At 33.6% G+C, this 20,898-nt stretch overlaps 1 protein-coding gene across 1 annotated transcript; it reads left to right on the forward strand.

Annotated features, from left to right (window-relative positions):
• The first annotated feature begins 686 nt into the window (after positions 1-686).
• Positions 687-19,374, forward strand: LOC117118511 (myosin heavy chain, muscle-like). Its single transcript, XM_033263123.1, has 13 exons — positions 687-1,148; positions 3,104-3,160; positions 4,376-4,629; positions 4,948-5,272; positions 6,536-6,865; positions 7,031-7,253; positions 7,335-7,575; positions 9,158-9,350; positions 10,084-10,413; positions 11,187-11,357; positions 11,548-11,748; positions 12,448-12,597; positions 18,130-19,374. The coding sequence occupies exons 1-13, from the start codon at positions 948-950 to the stop codon at positions 18,250-18,252; spliced, it is 2,799 nt and encodes a 932-aa protein (XP_033119014.1). The 5' UTR covers positions 687-947; the 3' UTR covers positions 18,253-19,374.
• The last annotated feature ends 1,524 nt before the right edge of the window (positions 19,375-20,898 follow it).

Consider the following 20,898-nt stretch of genomic DNA (forward strand, 5'->3'; position numbering starts at 1 on the left):
GTAGAAATGTATACACAAGGATGCGAGTTAGTTCTGGGTATAATTTTCGCAAGCAATAGGTAGACAGGCTATTTATAGGTATGAGGACACTAGAGTATGTTGTTGCAGTCGTGCATTCCAATGTGGTATCAAGTTCCATATTTATCAATTAAGAAATGAAACACCTTAATTAATTGAGTATTACGTGTCAGGGATGAGAAGTTTTTTGAGAGCTTAATTTTTAAATTGTTATATAGAAAGGAGTTAATTAATTAAAATTAATTATAATAAAATGTTTATATGAATATACAGTTTGGAAATGCATATGATGTGTAATGATTTAGGTTGTCTTAATGTTAAATGAAGTTCAATAGGAGAATTCAATTAGGAATGGACAGGATTCACCTCTCCTATTTTAGAATGATAGGACAGTCAATGTTCACTACATCTTATGCATGCCACGACAGGGTCAGGAAGTGCTAACCAGCATAGGTGTAGCATTCCACTTCCAAATAAGCAGTGAGCAGATGATGCCATAAGTTCTAGTCAATCAAACAGCTGAATAGAAACTCTCCCTGATTGGTCGATTGCCCCGATGACATCATCAGAGGCGCACTTCAACTCCATCAATCAATTAACTGCAATTGCTGAAGTGTGTGTTAGAGGTCTATTAATACTGTTGGAGATTTACGACAGGGGGTGGAACAGCAAGCAGCAGACCAAATGAAAGCATATACAGCGGACACTCGCCAGTCAGTTCTTCCAGTGCAATCTCCTAACGTGGGTCTACCACTTCTTCTCAAGTGCAATATAATTGGATAGAGTGTGTTTGCGATCTCCGATCAGCATAGACCAAAAAATTCCTCCTGGACTATAACCACTTGGACATAGTTACCAGGCAATATCAACACAGCTAGGCCCTGCCCTTCTTGGAATACTGCATTCGTTTGCAACTTTAATAATACACCATGGAAAGTTCTGTTTCTACAAGAAAAGTAAAGCATGTATCGTCCTCAAGCATGATGGCAACAGGAAAAGGTACATTGGATTACGCTAACGCACTGGACACACATGTCAACTACCAAAAACTAAGCGCCAAGTCAAAGAAGCTTATTCGTCGCACCTATGAGATGGGAGATAGCTTCGTCGGAGCTAAGCAACTATATGAAGTAGGCTAAAATTCTGCATGCCTTTTCTTCCAATATTGTAAGTAGAATTAGGCGTAAAATAGGCTAGGCTTTGGCATCATCAAATCATCTACAGTAGTAATATTTTCATGCTAGCTTCTTGTAAACCTCTAAAACAAAATAGCTAAATTACCTCTGATGCTATTGTTAGATTTGTATCTATAATCACAGCTAAGTATAGTTAATGTAGTATTTGGATCTAATACCGTAGCAATGAAGTTATTAACCATTATAAATATCAAAAGGATTAAGATGTCTAGAAGTGGGGTTTTCCTTGTATGGGGTGAAGAATCTAGAGATAAATATGCAAACCCCTTGTTAATTATAAAATTAGAATTTGGCATCTTGTACGACAGTATACTATTACTATACCCTATAATATAATTTTAGGATGGAGTTCTTTTAAATTGAATGTTTCCTCCCTATGAAATTGAACTACACTGAAAAACGAAAAATAACATAAAAATGCATTGATAAATTATTAATTAGTAGCAAGTCTGCAGCAAGAGTAACCCATGATCTCATGTGACCTATTTCTATATTCTTAACCTGGTCACCTGTGTCTAACAAATGGTTTTCCTGGTTATACTGAGGTCCTGTATTTTAATGACCTCAAGGTCAAAATAATTACCTCAAAATTTGATTGATATGTGATATTTTTTCAGCACCTGCGTTGAGTATTTCATTTTAGCAGTTGACACACTTGATGGGGAATTCTTCTCCTATTATGGATGTTGTAGCATGCAGGTCTCAAGGGCCCTAGCCTAAGTTTCCTACTTTCTCAACTAGAACCAATTGAATTTTTTTAATGAAACTTTCATAATTTAGTACTGATATTCGTGTGATATCTTATTCCACAACACTAGCTGAGGGTAGATAGTATGCCTCATTTCTACTCGTACCCATAAATTATTCCAGCTCCTTATTCCTGGCAAACAAGTATGTTAATGTGTAACACATTTATTCTACACAGGGAGTTGCTATATAACAATGTAATAACAAAGTTTTTACATTAATACTTAGTGTTTTATTATTAATTTTTTCATATAATTCAAGCTATATTGTAACATAATTACATGTGGAATGATGAAATATTTATTAATGATGTGATATCAAATTGAAATTGATTTAGTCTGGCACTAATTCCAATATTGAATTAGAATGGATTTCTTAGGCGTGATACAAACCTAGGCTAACCCACGAAAATCCTCAGACTTATTTCCAGCGGGGTCTACTGGTGGTGAATTGGGCAGTACATTGGGAGACAATCCCTCTACTCTTTTCTGAAGATCGTACTACGGTCTTTAAAATGCACATGGGCTATTTTGCACATGTAGCCGACGGCTTAAACATCTCATCTGAAAGATGGTGCGCTCTTTATTCTTGCACTTCAGCCCTCCAGCTGAAACACAAGAAGAGAAGCGTTGGGAATTGAACCGGGGACCAAGAGATTCCCACGGTCCAGCGCACACACAGTGACTACCACTAGTTTAGCCTTCTGAGCTGGCTACTTTCATTATCATTGTGTATTGCTTACGCTTTGACATATACTAGTTAGTTTTTTATATGATTTCATATGTTGGGTAAGAAACTGTAGGGTATACAAAGTTCTTTATATATGTATTTAATAGTAAATATTCACTCATCGTCTAGGGATGTTTACGTTGTAGCTAAGAAAAATAGTGAAAGTGACAAATCATTATGTGCAAGTCATATTATTTTAAGATTTTACTAAGAAATTAAGGTATTTATTATCCAGTGTTTGATTATTTGTAGTTTGTATCAACAATGAAATGTAAGTTTAAAGTGTAATCTTCAATATATATTCCAAAAATTACTAACACTATCTAGTTCTTTTCATTTTCATTCCTATAGGTTACCATTGTAATGGTACCAAGAGCAAAATTTTAAATATGTTACTTTGCTTGTAATTTCAGGCTCGCATTGAGGAGTTGGAGGAAGAGTTGGATGCAGAACGACAAGCTCGCAGCAAAGTAAGTTTGTGGAATTTATTTCAAATCATTTTATTGCAACTATCAATGAAACACTGTAGTTGAATTATACAAATTTTGAAAAAGGTAAAAAGACAATGAATAAAAAGGCACTCAAAGGTTACAATATAAAACATACAAAAGAATTGAAACAGGCAATAAAAATAATAAAATTACAGATTAAAAACATTAATAATAATAATAATAATAAATAATTAATTAATTATAAAACACTTAAAAAGGTGCTCTGAGCCACGCAGATGACTATGAGCGTAGCCCTTACCAGTTTTGGAACTGACCAACATTTAATATAAATTTTTTGTACCTTTCTTTTTTAATTTTTGGGTGAGAATGGAATAAACTCAGTTGGGAGAGTACCACAATCATATTATCAGAGGGTATTAGAAACTAAAACAAGCTTGCAGAAATAAAGCTTAAAGTAAAAACAATAAAAGTAACCATTAAGAGTCGACCAAATATGCATATTCAGATATATGAAGAGTAAGAATGATAACAGATACCAAAGTAAACTTACATTTGGCTATTCCCTCAGTTGAACTGTACCCCACTGCTGCAAAGCTGTCAAATCAATTTATTTTCATTACTAAGTTTTATCTCCATGGACTTCTGCCCTCTCCAGGGATCAATTTAGTTATTAGACTCTACACTGGGCTACAGTGGAGAATGTTCACATTCCTATCATACCATTCATTTTTTCATTGGTTCTGTGTATATTGTCCATGTTTATATACAAGGAAATCTGCCTATGGGTAAAATAGCAATGATTAATGTGAACTTTAGCACTAGTAACTTTGCTGCAATAAATAGCTACAAATATATTACATATATTAACCTAAATTTTAATCATATTTTACATTTTATTATATAATATAACTATTATTATTATATAGTAATTGTTAATATGATTGTTATTGTTATTATAATTATAAAATAGTAATAATAATGGTCGACTTATAAGGTGCATATTATGGAGACCTCTATGCACTTAGCATAAACATGAAAAAATGTACAAAGAAAATAATACTTAAACAAACTAATCTTATTTCTTAAACTAAGCATGGTTTGTCCGTTGGCTCTGAGGAGCTCATCTGCTATTTGCATCATTTGTTCAGCTACCGTATATGATATTTATTTATTATGATATTTATTGTTGGTTGTATTATAATAACATTACATTGTATGATTATTATTGTGTAGGTTGAGAAGCAGCGTACAGAGCTGAGCCATGAATTGGAAGACCTTAGTGAGCGTCTTGAGGAACAGGGCGGCGCCACCGCTGTCCAGATTGACCTCAACAAGAAGCGGGAGAGTGAGATAGCCAAAATGAAGCGTGAACTCGAAGATGCACACATGCAGAGTGAAGCCACAAGCCAGCAGCTACGCAAGAAACACCAAGATGCGGTCTCCGAGCTCAGTGAACAAGTTGACGCCCTCAACCGTACCAAATCTAAGTAAGTAAATTTGAAAAGTGGAAGAGACGTTTGGAAATTTCTATTAAACAAAATTATTTTTTATTGATATCAATAGCAATAAAATAGTACGGTAGGTTGAGTTGTATATAGTTGTATATAGATCAAAAAACATAAAGACATAATTTTTTTGTAAATTTGAACTTAAAAGCAAGAATTAAAAAAAAAGGGATGCTAAATATAATATGTTGGGTAGGTCAGAAATATCAAAAATTAAATTATTGTTTTCATTATTAAATTTAAATATATGGTGCATAATTTATTATATGTATAATCATTTACTGTTTTCATTTTTTTCAGGATCGACAAAGAACGCCAAACTCTGAAGATGGACGTTGAGGACCTCATCACAAACGTTGAAAGCCTCCAGAAATCCAAGAACAATGCAGAAAAATTCTCACATCAACTTGAAGGCCAGCTGAGCGAGGCAAATGGCCGTGCCGATGACCTCTCTCGATCCATTGCTGAGCTCAACAACCACAAACAACGAATGACAAATGAGAACGCTGAACTCCTTCGTCAGCTTGAAGAAAGTGAGAGCAGCTTGGGCTACGCCTCCAAACAGAAGAACCAATTGGCTGCTCAGATTGAAGAGCTTAGACGCCAGTTGGATGAGGAAGCAAGGGTAGGATTTTTAATTAATAAACTATTGTTTTATAAACAGTATGCTAGATTGAAATTATTGCATTATAATGAAAAAAATTGTAAACAAATTTGATGATATCACGATTAACTTGTAAAAATAAAATGCATTAAAGCAATTGTTGAATGCATATAACCATGTGAAATAATTTCATCTATCATATGGTTTACAACTGTAATAATTGCTTTATAAATCAATCACCTTCCCTTGTTAGCTTACCTAGCCTTGTCGAGATTTGTGTGGTCACTACCTAGGTATACAGTCATTCTGAGCAGTCTCAAATACACTTTCATTTTCTTTTTGTCATCTTAGTTTCCATAGAATTTCTGAATATGTTGGCCAACACTGAAAAGAGTATTTTGTGAGCTAAATTTGTTGGCGTCTGTTGATATGGACATTTGCATGAACTTTGCCCTCTGTTTAATGGACCTTTCTGCTAATCTTGGTCTCTTGACCCACAAAATGACTGTAAATTGTCTCTGCTCTGATTGGTCATTTGTTTGACTCTCTGAAATGATCCATTATATTAATAGACACTTTATTTAACCATCATAACAATTGATCACCTCAAAATAGTGCTTTTTCATCAAAGCCAATTAAATCATCGTTTGTACAAAAGAGGTATAAATTCATAAAAATACAATTATATTATAAAAAAAAAATAGAAAAAGAAAGTAATTAATTTGTCTAGTAGTTAGTATAAGAATGTATAAGAACATGGAAACATTTATAATTGTTCATTACTTTGCATATCCTCCATAACTTGAACTACTGACCAACTACTTTCTCTCATTGATTTACAAAATGCAATGACTTTTGCAGTTGAAAGTTTGTTTTTTTCCAAATTTCACCTCTGATGGTAATTTTCAATTTTTGATATACAATTTGACAAAACACTGTTGTATGTTTCATATATAGTAATGATGTGCCTATATATGGTTGTGATGTGATGTCATGACCATAAATACTGTTGTATGCCCATATATAGTAATGATGTGCCTATATATGGTTGTGATGTGATGTCATCATGACCATAAATAATGTTGTATGCCCATATATAGTAATGATGTGCCTATATATGGTTGTGATGTGATGTCATCATGACCATAAATACTGTTGTATGCCCATATATAGTAATGATGTGCCTATATATGGTTGTTATGTGATGTCATCATAACCATATTTAAGTATAAATAAAATTTGATAGTGAACAAGACTTAGCATGCGTATATTTTTTCTTCGCAGGCTAAATCACAATTAATGTCCCAAATCAAGAATCTCAACGCCGAGGCTGACCAGCTCCGTGACCAGGCAGAAGAGGAGGCCGAAGGCCGTGCCGAAGTCCAGCGTCACCTTAGCAAAGCCAATGCTGAAATCCAAGCCATGAAAGCCAAATACGAGGGCGACCACATGGCTCGTGCTGAAGAACTTGAGGAGGCCAAAAGGAGGTTGCAGATCAAGCTGACTGAACTGGAAGACCAGCTGCAAAATGCTCTCTCAAAGAACTCCACCCTTGAGAAAACTAAACAACGTCTCACAGCTGAAATTGAGGATCTTCTCCTGGAAGTTGAGAGGGTATGATCATATTTTAAAAAAATTATTTAAGTGTATATTATGAGAAATAATTAAAAAGCTAATTTGAATTGTCACCCATAAACTGACTGTGAAGACAAATATTTGTTCTTCAGGCTCTCATTATCATTCGTATCACTTTAATCATTATTATCATCATATTTTCAGGCTAACAGCATGGTCAATGCACTTGAGAAGAAGCAGAAGAAGTTCGATCAAATCCAGGCCGAATGGAAGGCAAAGGTTGATGAGATAAGCGCGGAACTTGATACCTCTCAGAAGGAAGGCCGCTCGTACGCTGCGGAACTATTCAAATTCAAAGGATTATACGAAGAAACACTTGCTGTCTCTTATACACATCTAGATGTGTATAAGAGACAGATCATCACATGCACATATTGACAATTCAATATGTACATATACATTACTTACATTGGCGCTCCATATCTTATTCAATAATTTCTATTTCTAGATGAGATCCACGACCTTACCGATCAACTCGGAGAAGGTGGAAAGAGCATCCATGAGCTGGACAAAATCCGCCGCAGACTTGAGATGGAAAAGGAAGAGCTCCAGACCACCATCGATGAGGTTGAATCACAACTTGAACAAGAAGAGAGCAAGGTTGTCCGACTCCAACTGGAGATCACCCAAGTCAGGGCCGACATTGAACGCCGTCTGGCAGAAAAAGATGAAGAGTTTGAAGTTGTCAGGTTAGTCAGTGTTCTGCTATATATTTTAATATCATAGTTTTTATGTAACATATACAGGTCTCCGTCAAATTAAAGGTCCCTCAAATTACAGACCACCTCCAATTATTATATAATATTACTTTATTTCAGCACGGTAAAACTTGATTCACCCAATGGTGTTTTTCATCAAGGCCATGCAAGGTCGTATAAATATAAGTAGTATAAAACAAAAAAAGCAAATACAATGTAGTAAAAAAAATCTCAGATAAGAAAGTATAATACACTCTCCAAGCAACCAAATGCACACCAGCGAGCCCGGACTCAGCATTCCGACATCAATCATGTAATCATCATGCCTGATGATGACAAAACCAATGCTGAAACACTGAATCCCAAACACGATGGCACGCATCCCAATACCAGGAGCATGCATTTTACCTTCTTATGTAGTAGTTAAGTATCAAGAACAGAAGGTTAAGAAACACAATACATAAATACTAAAAAATCATTTTACAGTATATACAAGGTGAGCAAACAGAGTGAAATTGTACACTCAACTATTATTGAAGACTACCTTTCCGTGGTCTCAAATTAACAAATGTCTTTTATCTTTATTCTAATTAGAAACGATAGAAACCCCGATCAACCTCCATGAGGGGAATTAAAACCACAATTCTGGGATTAGAAGCAAGCCTCTTAACTAACAAGCTATTTAACTCTACTTCACATTATAAAAACAACAATATAATATTAATTCATATAATGGCTAAAATTACATATCTAATCTATACAATCAATAAATTAATTAACCCTCCATACACCTGTCAATGCAACAATGTATAATCAACCCTCATTCAAAATATTGAAAAAAGTATTTGAAATAAATAATAAATGTAGTTAATAACAATATCAAAAAGCTAATTTATCAATATTAAACAGTATATTTTTAAGCTCATAATATTTTTTCCCACTTTCATCATCTCATTTTTGGAGGAAAGTAGATAAACAATACTTTATAAACCATGTCTGTTATTCAGGCCAAGGGAGTGGATTCGATTTTACTTATGAGAAGACATCCTTCTGTGACCGAAATTGTAACCAGAACTCTGGATTAGAAGCAGGCTCTTAACTATCAAGCTATTGATTTTACAGTGGCATTTCTTTTTTTTTAAACAACCAATAAATAAATAATTTACTTATCTAAACACTATACAATCAATACAATAATTTAATTAAAACAGTCAATGCAACAATGCATAATTGTCTAACAGTCAAGAAAATGATAATAATAATAATAAAAATAATAATAATAATTAATAAGTATGTCTATGGTTATAAAACATCTGGTAATAGTTACTTGTTCTAGAATGAAATAGAAATAATAGATATTATTCTCCTGATGATTAAAGCAACTCAATCAAAAACATCAAGACATTCCTTAATGACATACCTAACAGTTCTTTTTCAGATCTATCTATGTGGGGTACCGTAAGCATTTAATGTAATATAGATGTCGTCATTTTATTTAACTTTTATTGAACACTAGAAATACAAGAGTGACATTTCCTGACAGCATTTTTTTTTAAAACTTTACCGAAAACAGAAAGAGCCATGCCCGTGAGATTGAATCGTTGACATCCACTCTGGAGTCAGAGACCCGCCAACGCAATGAGGCCATGAAACTGAAGAAGAAGCTTGAGTCTGAGGTCAACGACCTTGAGATTCAATTGGACCACACCAACAAGAACCTTGCTGAGGCAATCAAGAACAATAAGAGACTGCAAGGAACTGTCAAGGTATCTTAATATTTCTTCATATCCTTTCTTCATGTATTAAGCTTTGTCCAGATTATCAGGTTTTCTTTGACAAAAGATTGTATGGCCATATATAGTCATGATGTGCCTATATATGGTCATGGTGTGATGTCAACATGAGCATAAAAAACTGTTGTATGCCCATATATAGTCATGATGTGCCTATATATGGTCATGATGTGATGTCATCATGACCACGAAAATACTGTTGTATACCCATATATAGTCATGATGTGCCTATATATGGTCATGATGTGATGACCATTTGATAGTGTGGACAGGGCTTATAGAAAAAGAATTATAGTTTGTTTGGGAATTTGAATCTAATATACTACTTTAGACCTCACCCTCATAAATCTCATGAAACATTATAAAATCTCACAAATATCCATGTTAGCATATGCCATTATTGTTAGCACGTTCTTTTGTACAATTCCTGAAAGTTTCTTATTGAGAAGTTTTTATAGATATTTTATGTACATGGTTCCATTTCACAAATTTTAATTGGTCACATTATAAAATTAAATATCTTGTTACCTGCGAAATTCGGGATTAGTGGCGATCAGAGGTGGCAAGATTGTTCACATGTGCCTTTTTCCGTCACTGGCAACTTTATCCCATTGTAAATATTTTATTTTACTGTATGTTTAGCAGTGTGAAGTGAAGATGAAAGTGAAGTTTTTTTCAATAACGTATTTGTTTTAAAATAATATAGGATCTCCAAGCTCAATTAGAGGATGAAATGCGTCAACGGGATGAGCTTCGTGATCTATACCACCTGAGCGAGCGCAAATGTAATGTACTCAGCACTGAACTTGAGGAGCTTCGTGCCCAGCTTGAACAAGCAGAGAGACTGCGCCGCAGCGCCGAGGCTGAGCTGTCTGATGCCAACGACCGCAACACAGAGATTGGTGCCCAGAACCATTCACTTGCCGGACAAAAGAGAAGACTTGAGCAAGAATTGCAGAGCGCTCGCGCAGAAGCAGATGAGGCATCTGCCGAGGCCAGAGCCAATGACGATAAGGCCAAGAAAGCTATCTCTGATGTAAGTTTTACAGCAATTTAATTATTATACAGTAAGGTTGTAACCTGACATGTTAAATATGAAGTAATACCATCAGCATAAAATCTCACATGTGCATACGCATATAAACAACATAAACTTACAAATATTTATCTGATATACAGGCTCAGAAAGAGCAATTCATGTTTGAGCAATATTTGTGAATAATTACCAACACTTTCCAAGTTTCTCAACTTTACCTCAGAAATAATGGAATCATCCACTGAAGGTAAATGAAGGTTATTACATTATGTAGGATATATCAGAAAACACAACAGCACACAATAGTGAATGAACCATTACATTTTATGTAAGTTTGGAAACTTGGTATACGTCAGCTCATTCAGTTAAGTTCCTACCAACTTCATATTTGGGTAAATTATGTAAGCAATTTATACTATGCCAGTTACAAATTTATACAAAAATCCTGAATAGTCTTATCCCAATATCATAAGGGACAACCTTGGTGTATTAACCGAAAAATACCATTGTATTTTTTTTTTTTTCTGTTTTGTTTTTTATGCCAGTGTTTTGTATGATTGTTTTATACAGTAATAAAGGAGAAAAATAGTATTAATAAATAAGTAATTAGTATAGTTGCATATCATTGAATAGTGGAAATTATGGTACATAACTGAAAATAATCAAGCAAAACATGCAGAAATGAAAATTAGTGCATGTTTAGGTAAATAACAATGGGAGTTACAATGATAATGTGACAATTTACTTTGATTACTTGCTTAATACATTTCTAGGCCACAAGACTTGCTGAGGAGCTTCGCCACGAACAAGATCAATACTCCATCAGTGAGAAGAACCGCAAAGTATTGGAGGTTACCGTAAAGGAACTGCAAATCCGCATTGAGGAGGCTGAGGCTCTTGGAATCAAGGCTGCCAGACGCCAAATGCAGAAACTTGAGTCCAGGGTAAGTAAAACGTATTATGATATAACTAATTATTATATAATAAAATATTTTACAACTCTAAAAAAATAATGTAGTTCATAAATTTAAATGGCACTGGGACCCTTTTGGGAGTAGAAATTAGGTCATCTAAGCGCTACATAGCTGCCACGAAATACACATAATATAATGACATTCAATTTTGTTTGATCAGATTCGGGAAGTTGAGCATGACCTTGATGCAGAACAGCGCCGCCGATGTGAGATCGACAAGAACATGCGCAAGGGAGAACGCCGAATTAAGGAATTGACCCTGGTCATTGAGGATGAACACAAATGCCAGGAACACTTGCACGAGGCTGTTGAAAAATGGTCAATGAAATGCAAGACGATGAAGAGACAGTGTGAGGAATTGGTAAGTCACTCCCTCATTTCATGTCCAAGCTCACAACAATTACATATGAATGAGAAAGACAGACATGTTTGACTGAATTAATCAAAATAATCTAAGAATTCTAGATCAGCTGCCAGAAGGCTTTCCAAAACAGGACTGTCAAAATGAAACCATAAAAACTAGAATTGAAAGTGAATTATTCCATTCGGTTTTTGTAAAAATAATTAACGATTGGTGTGTAAATTCGTCAAGGATGTTAATTTGTAGTTTTTCCCAAATATGAGGGAAGGAATTAAGAGCATTGAAATTACAGTATTTTGAATTTTAATATCTCTATTTTTTTTTTAATCCAGTCTTTCAATTTAAATTTTAGATCGAAAAATTAAAGAAAAAAATATGGGGAGCAACCTTGAACATTCATTTAAAATGATAGAATGAGTACCACTGTCCAGATTATCAAATTTTCTTGGACAAAAAACTTGTATAGGCCCATATATAGTCATGATGTGCCTATATATGGTCATGGTGTGATGTCATCATGACCATATTTAGACATGTCAAATGTTTTGTCAAATAAAAGTTGAAAGTCTGGACAGTTGATTTTGCTAATTTACAATTTTAATAGTTAAATTGCTTTCAGGCAATTGAAGGATTTACGCAAAATAATATAGAAGCGGAATATGTACATACTCTAAATTTGTTTTTTTTTTCTTTCTGTAGGAAGAACATGCTAATAACAACTTGGCTAAATTCAAGCGAGCCCAGACAGAGCTTGAGGAAGCCGAAGAACGTGCTGATGTTGCCGAAAGTTCGCTGCAGAAGCTTCGTGCAAGACATCGCAGTGCCATGACACAACGCACAACTACCACGGTAGAGTCCGGCTCTGATTCCGAATTCGAAACTGAGGATTTCGATTTTGAATCAGAATATCACCTCATAACCACCTCCGTTGCACGTGATCGTCACTTGCTACGCATGACAGAAAACAAATTTCAAAATCTCAATTTATCCCCGGAAAGTATTCTAAAAAGATTAGATTTAAAGGTCGACAGTGATCTCCTTAAGAAAATTGAAGATAAATTGTCCACTAGCCAATCAAGAACTGTTGCCAGAAATCGAGGTGATCTCTCTTTATCAGATAGTGCTTGCAAACTAGAGAGTAAATTTTCTGATCGAGCTACAAGTCTGAGTGAAGCACCTCTCCACAATGGCACAGAAGAGTCAGAAAGTGTATCATCTGCAAAAATTAATGATGATGCAGAAAAAATTAATGATGCAGCAAAATTGCCTCCCATGGAAACCATTCCACCCGTAGTTGAAACTCCCGAAATTGTCAAATCTCCTCAGCCTTCTGAGAAAGCTGATGATGTTTCAGAATCAAAAAATTCTGAACCTACACAATAAATTCTTTTCCAATTTTTTTTATAAGAAATTTTTCCATCATGTATTCAAACTTGATTGTGGATCAATATTTGATTGGATATATCTACCAAAAAATTGAGGTTTGTTTGTTTTCAGTTCAACAAATTGCGCTATGAACCTTTGCTTCGTATCACTGCTTGTCACACGTAGTTTTTCCGACACCAAACGAAAATAGTGCATGATGAATTTAACAGTTTAGGCCAAAAGATATCATTGATATTAATTTTCTTAATTTCATTATATTATTTCTGTTATCATTATTCTTTACTAACTTTTCAAATAGCACTATTTGTTCTTTTTTTCACATATAGTTCTTAACATTCCCAAGTAATTCTATGTGCGATTATCTTTTCATTTCGTCTATTCAATTCTCCTATTGACTCTTTTAATCAATTAATAAGTTTATGATATACTACTAAAATATGAAATAAAATATTTATACATCTTTTTTATACGAAAAATATATAATGAAATTAAATAGCAGCCCTCACTGATATCAACGGAAAAGAAAGTTGGATGAGGAAATTTGGAGAGAATTATAAACAGTTGCTAGGTCAGATCATTCCAATTCAGTGGAAAATACTGTTTCATACCTTCAAAACACATTTAATATGCAATGCATAGAAACGAATTTAACTTGATTAAAATCTTTATTCTTATATTCCACCTAATTGGAAAAACAAAATTTAAAGAAAAACAGTACAAATTTAGCTTTGTCAAATTATAGTTTCTCATATCCCATCTAAATAAAAAAGAGAAAAAAATCAAAATTTAATCTGACATTCTGAATAAAAAAAATATGGCTACCTAGGCCATGATGTTTCAATCTGTAACCCTATATGTTGTGCATTAGTTGTAGTCAGGTTAATGATCGGCATGGTGTGGAAAGTCATTGATTTGCAGTGCCTGTCTACCCTGCGCACTATTCCCCCCCTTTATTCACTGCAAAAGGATCGTGGTATTATGTCGTGAAATTCTGTACAAATCCAACAGCAGACCTTGCTGCTATAGTTTCGGAAAAGAGCAGCAATTTCGAAAATGAACTTGGTCCTCTTTTCTGTTGATATTAGTTAAAAACCATTTTGCTGTGGTTATAAGCTGACTGTCCATATCTATCAACATGGTGGGATCTTGAAGTTATGGATCTAATGTTGTACGCACTTTTTAACTCATAACTTTAACATCCTACGAGGCTGGTGGCATATCGATGGCCATGTTTGTGGTGTCTTGGCAGTATAGTAAGTAGAACAATCCATACAAAATATGATGATATCTCATGGACTACCCTAAGTGGTCACATGTATGTATATGTATTTAAATGTATGTAAATGAGCATCTTCTGCAAGTTGTTACATTATTTCCTACTGAAATTGTTAATCCTCGTCTATTTAAAATTTATCTCCTTATGTACAGAAGAGTTCTTAAGCTCCATCTTGGCTTCATAACAACGATTTGTTTACTACTGTAGCTGATGATTTGCTTGAAACACTCCTCAGTTTAAATCTCTTGGCGTTCCGTAGCTTCAATATAAAAAAATGGCTCTAATAATAATTTTAAATATGATTTTTCTGGTTATATAAAATAATGGGATTTTCCTTGATCCTTAAAATCCTATATCATTGTTAGAGGTTATTCATTTCTCAAAATATGGAAAAGCAACAGAAACCATTAAAAAACAGTCTTTCTCAATCTGGCGGTTTTGTTTGCCAAAAATCCTTAGTTAGCCGGTTAATTTCACGTTGTTTTTCTGTGCTTATATACTTTCGATTATATCGAAAGTCTTGAATGAATAGTCTCCTTAAAGACCTATTGTTTAGACCGACAGTTTCTACCAGAAAATCACGTTAAAATTTGAGGTAAAGCTGGAATTTACCTCAAAAATAATGTAAGAGGCTTTTCGGTTAATGACTTTCAAACTAAAAATATCTATCTTACCTGCTGATCGCAGTTATTAATATAGGTGATTGGTAAAAAGTTTGAAATTAAAATGACTAAAAAAAAAACTGTAACAATAGAAAATTGGACATAATATTAGACAGTAGGTATTGATTTTTCCCATTATCATCATCCATCAATGTTAATGGTCTCATTCTCTCTTCTCTTAGTCTTCTCAATATCTCTATCTGTTATTGTTTGTTGTGTCCATTTATAAATGTAAATAAAAATTGATTTGATGTGCTTGGAAGTTCTGTCTGTTTGTGCTCATTTTTTGTCGGAGATTTAAACAGATCATGACAGAAACAGACAAGAACACCGCCATCTTGTCTTCATCATTTGCCCGATTATCTAGCAATAGATTTCGCAAGAATATGCAGCTTACCACCGATAGCTACTTCAAGTTTTTTTGCTTTTGGAATTGTTTCGGAATATTTTAAACCTGTTTGTGAATCGGAATCATTGCAATGTTTTCGAAGCTTTTTCCCTACAAACTTTTAATGACGTAAATAATCATTGATGCTTTTTTTAGTTTTGAGACCATTCAAAATTTATAGTATTACAAAAATATAAAATAAATTAACACTTTATAATTATATAAAAACAGATTATATGATTATTACACAAAGTCCTTCTGGCTGGCCAATATTGCTTTAGTAAACAAAGAATCAGTTGATATGCCTAACTAATGATAATTTTATCAACAAGTAATAAAACACTGAAAATATTATTGCTAACAGATACAAGTTTTAATTGATATAATAGAGAGAATCAGCTGCTATGCTATGCCCAATTATTAACCAAGACTGCCAAATTCAAAATTAATTCCTAAATTGCCTAGTATCACATAATTATAATCTTCAAATATCAAATATTAGTAGCCAGGAATAAAGCCAAAAGACATAATATTCTGTAGCAGATAGATACCATGAGATATTTTGGGTTGTGAATTTATGAGAGTAAAGCTGGGTACACCCTGTATATTTCCATATATGGCCATATTAATGTCATATCATGTCCATATATGGGCACAATAATGTCATGCCATAACCATATATGGGTAAATTTCTTAGACAAAAGACATTGTTGTGCCTGGCAGATGAGAATTGGACAGGGTATACCCAGCTTTAGATGAGGATGTAGCCAATAACAGATTCAGATGAAATAAGTGCCAGAGTGAGTGACAAAAAATATAGCATTTCAAATATTCCTAGATACCTAAAAATTATTTCTCCACAGACCAACAACATCCCTTTTTCTGACCTCACAGCGACCTCTGTAAACTTTACATTAAAGCTAAAGAGTATAGAAAGGGCATTAAGTTTTTTTTTCACACACGAAATAAGAATGTGGACTTTCTTCCCTTTTTATACTTTTTAATACTCTTTCTGACTGGTTCTTAACTCTGCCCACATTCATCATTGACCAATCAAGGTTTATGTTATAAGCAATCCTGTTTTTTTGTTGTTGCATCATCTTGCATCCATTTTGTTACTGTTTTCCCTCTACAGAAGGCCGGTAGTACAACAATCACCACCACCACCAAATCCAGTGCTAAGTGAACTCCCGAAAAATGATCTGACTCTATTAGTTTTTTTTTCTGGTAAATCTTTTACCCCTTATCTACTATGCATGCTGCGTTCCATGTTTTTGTAATCTGTTTCTGTGCATTTTTTATGTTTCATCTGCTCTCTCTCTCTCTCCCATACATTGTTATGCGTCAATGACATAACTCTATTATGTACCCTTCTCTGTATCTGGAATACTAAAGTATCAAATAACATTGAATACAACTAGCTACCTATTTATAATTATTCAGATTCATTGGAAACAAGTAACTTAAAAGCTTTGTCTATACTATCAAATTCTGTGCGACGAATATTTTTGATTTTCCCATATATACAGTAGATGATGATATGACATCATCTTGCCTGTATATAGGTGATATGACATCATCTTGCCTGTATATAGGTGATATGACATCATCTTGCCTGTGTATAGGTGATATGACATCATCTTGCCTGTGTATAGGTGATATGACACCATTATGCTTATATATAGACAGTATGACATCATGCCCATATATGGGAAAATCACTATTTTACATTATATTCGATAACTTCGACATAGTCTATTATTAGGCATTTAATTTTTATTGTACTTTATATTTATAAATTGATTTGTTACTCTATAGTTAGCTTTTGACCCTTACAAAATTTAAATTTAACTTAAAGTGTTCCAGGGTCCCTTTTAGTTAAATTACAATATTCTTTATGTGTGGTTTGCAGTGATTTTTAGTTATTTTTTTTCTAGATATTTTATTCCAATATTATTTTTATCCAATATAGAACAATTGACTTATGAGCTGAACAGCCCAATAATTGAAAAATTGCTACAAAACTTATCAATAAGAACTATTTATAGTTTTCTGTAGAATTACAATTGAATATAGTTTTTGTGTTTTCTGCTCTCCAGTTTTATTTAGTATTTCAAATATTAAAGGTTTAAATTAATCAAGTATAATAGTTCAGATTTAATTTGAATATGATTTAAAAAAAAATACTTGACCAATCATAATCAGATCATCTTGGCAACAGTGATGGTGCCAGGATTTGCTTGATGGGGGGGTGGGGGAAGCAATCCGACAGGGGTCTACCAATTTCCAATGGAGGGAAGCAGGGCCCCAGGGTAAAGCCCTGATGAGGTTCAAAGGGCTTATTCCCCCTATGCCCAAAGAAACTGAAAAAATTTGGACCAATTTAAGCTATTCTGATTCATTTTAGAATGTACTATATCCCAGAAATTGAAAACAATTAAAATATCTTTTTTCGTGTTTTGGTCCATCATGAGCATAATTTGTTTTTCCAACAGGGAGCTTAGTTACTAAAGGGAAAATCTCATAGCAGTATAAAAAAGAAAACAAGAAAGGGTTTTGAAAAATTGTGGGGTAACTTCTACTTTCCCAAATCTGTGTATTGGCAACCATGTTAATGGTTGCAAAGTTTGGTCTGCGACGTTGACCTTTGTCGATGTTTTTGTTTACAGGTTAGTTCTGGCTATTCATCAATTAGATCTTATTCTCGCAGTAGTGATCATAGAGATTCATTATCAAACTGTGGAAGCGTTTACAAAGAGCAACATGAAGAAGAAGAGGAAGGAGAAGAATAATGTACAAGAAGTTACATAAAAAAATTAAAAACAAAGCTGAATCTATAAACAAAATTTTTAATTTCTCCCCTTATAATATTATTATTGAAATTAATATTACTGCAGTCCCTGACAGCAGTGTATGAACTCTGACCTCCGTACCTTCTCTCACTAACTGTAGAAGGTGGACTAGAGTGTCTTAACTGTTAATAACAATTATATTAAATAAATAAATATATGTAAATTAATCCTAATAGTTTATTTATAATAGTTTATAGAGTATTTATAGCAAAATATTTAAGCAATATGAAAAATTGATTTTTGAGTGATTTAATTGGTATGATAAGTAAAAAAAAATTCTGGTAATATAAAAGTTTACCAGAAAATTAATTGCATTCATCCGCCCAGTGCCTTATGTTCAGAAAGGAGATAACTTTCTTGTTAATCTGATGGAACGTGTTCAATGTATTGGTATTTATTTCTTATGACCTATGCAAAAATTTAGTCTGATATGACAAATTATTAAAAATTGTAAATTCATTTATAAATGATAACAGAATACTGGCTAACATGACCGATGGTCCACCTTATAGTTTAGCCTAAGAGTGATTAATGGCGGTAGTGAAGAGAAGAAATAGAAGAAAACAAAAGATACTCTTGTTCTAAGAACAAGTTGGATGTTTGATATTGAGAACCATTTTTAGATGCTTGAATGCTTTTTTTAATCATTATTTTATTGTTATTTTTGTCTTTTGTAATTTTGTGTTGATTGACAACTAGAGGAGACAATTTCCTTGATGGAATTCTCCTGTAGTATGGGTTTTTATCTTTTAGTTAGGGGCAGCCAGTATATGGTTAAATAAAGAGCGCCCTCTATAGGACTGAACCTGCTGTTATGTCTAACCATGTTAACTTGCATTGGTAATTATATGCATCACAATAAATTAGCATAGCGAAGCACCAGATAAGAAAAGCTGTTTGGTCTCTCACATTGTTTTCTTCTTGGTCCGTATTCGACTGAAAAACATGATTGTGCGAGATGAACAGAAGAAAGATATTATAGGAATCGAGAATGATGTTTGTTGTTGAAAGCATCTGCTGTACATTGGTGGCAACTCAATAAAAATTAGAATTATAAAGAAAGTTCAAAAGCTGTCCCGTATTTTGTTTCCTGCAACAAACATGAATACACAATCGTCAACCAAAAGTGTGCAATTAATTGTTATGAATTGTGCATACTTTTGACTTGTTCATATTCTGTGTGTTTGCATGCGAACATTATTAATCATTCTATTATATCATTTTGATTATTTTTCTGTTTAATGTTTTATTATTATAAAACGTGGCAAAGGAAAATATGATAAATGAATAAATGTATAGAACTAGTGTACAGTAGATGACATTGGAATGCAAGAATGGTGAGAGATATGAGGTGTTTAACCCGCATTAAGGTTTATGAAGAAATAGTTAATACGTGAATTAATTAGCCACCAGCAAAGTATTCATGATGGATGACCAACATTGTTCCATTACAAACTTCACACAAAAAGTCTTCAGAAAGATTATTACAAGAAGATGAAAGGAAATCTCATCAAGACTACATGAAAGGATTTGAAGATAAAACTCAAGCTTGACTACTTGATGGCAACCTCCAAGTTCTTGTCCAGGTGATATTCCTAAATATGGTCATGATGACATCACATCATGACCAGGCACATCATGACTATATGTCCCACACTCATGAAACCAATTTAAACCAAAATACGAACTAACAATCTTCAATCTTTTAACACAATCATAACCTTTTACTTGGACACCAATCCCTTAGAGTAACCTATATTTTCAGGTCGAAACATGGTTACGAATTGCAGGGCAAACTGTTTATGCATGAATACATCCAATTTTTGTGTTTTGTTAATATTAAATTGTATAAATATTCACTACTATTACCAGTTCCCTTAACTGGATTCCCATAATAAATATAATCATCCATCTCAGCAGGGCGGAAGGAATACACATAAAATGTGCTTAAATCTTTGGCACTTAAACCATGTTGATGGAGTACGTGTATTCTATCACAAACCAGTAATAATAGACCTTTTCGCTGTGTCCTGTCCCTTAGATATTGTTATCGAAGACGTGTAAAAATATACGCCAACACATGCCTTTGTGGGACAACATGTATGTTTGTGAGACACATATCCCTGGCCCTGATTGGTCGGTTGCAAAGTTTGACTGGCACTCCGGGAAACGTCTATTGCAGCATGGTGGTGGAAATATTACTAAGGCAGGCAATGACTAATTAAAACTTTATCCAGCCTATATAATTTTATATGACATACATGTGATTTGGCCATATATGGAGTATGATAATACATCACCATGACTGACTGAAAAATAAGCCAATTCTTTGTCACTGTTGGTGGGTAGCGATGCCATAAAAGAATCAATCTATTTTTATTGTAATCATGTACCAAAGGGTTGGTTGAAAGAAATAATTGTGTAATCAGTGTATTGTAAATAATGTTAAGAGTAACCTAAAACTAAAAAGACCTTCGCAGACACATACTTCAAACACCAGAAATTTATTACTGATATTATTTAATTTCCATGCTAGAATACAATATTTTGTTAGTATCCATAAATAATTGTTTCTTAGAAAATAAT

The sequence above is a fragment of the Anneissia japonica genome, unplaced genomic scaffold (assembly GCF_011630105.1).
Source record: "Anneissia japonica isolate Jap-2015-1 unplaced genomic scaffold, ASM1163010v1 scaffold287869_len1821871_cov162, whole genome shotgun sequence".
Lineage (NCBI taxonomy): Eukaryota > Metazoa > Echinodermata > Crinoidea > Comatulida > Comatulidae > Anneissia > Anneissia japonica.

What these genes read in the sequence shown, in the direction of transcription:
- LOC117118511 (XM_033263123.1), top strand. Translation starts at nt 948, where the DNA reads ATGGAAAGTTCTGTTTCTACAAGAAAAGTAAAGCATGTATCGTCCTCA. An exon ending in GACTGCAAGGAACTGTCAAG is followed by an intron (nt 9,351 to 10,083) that starts GTATCTTAATAT and finishes AAAATAATATAG; the next exon opens with GATCTCCAAGCTCAATTAGA. An exon ending in TGCAGAAACTTGAGTCCAGG is followed by an intron (nt 11,358 to 11,547) that starts GTAAGTAAAACG and finishes TTGTTTGATCAG; the next exon opens with ATTCGGGAAGTTGAGCATGA.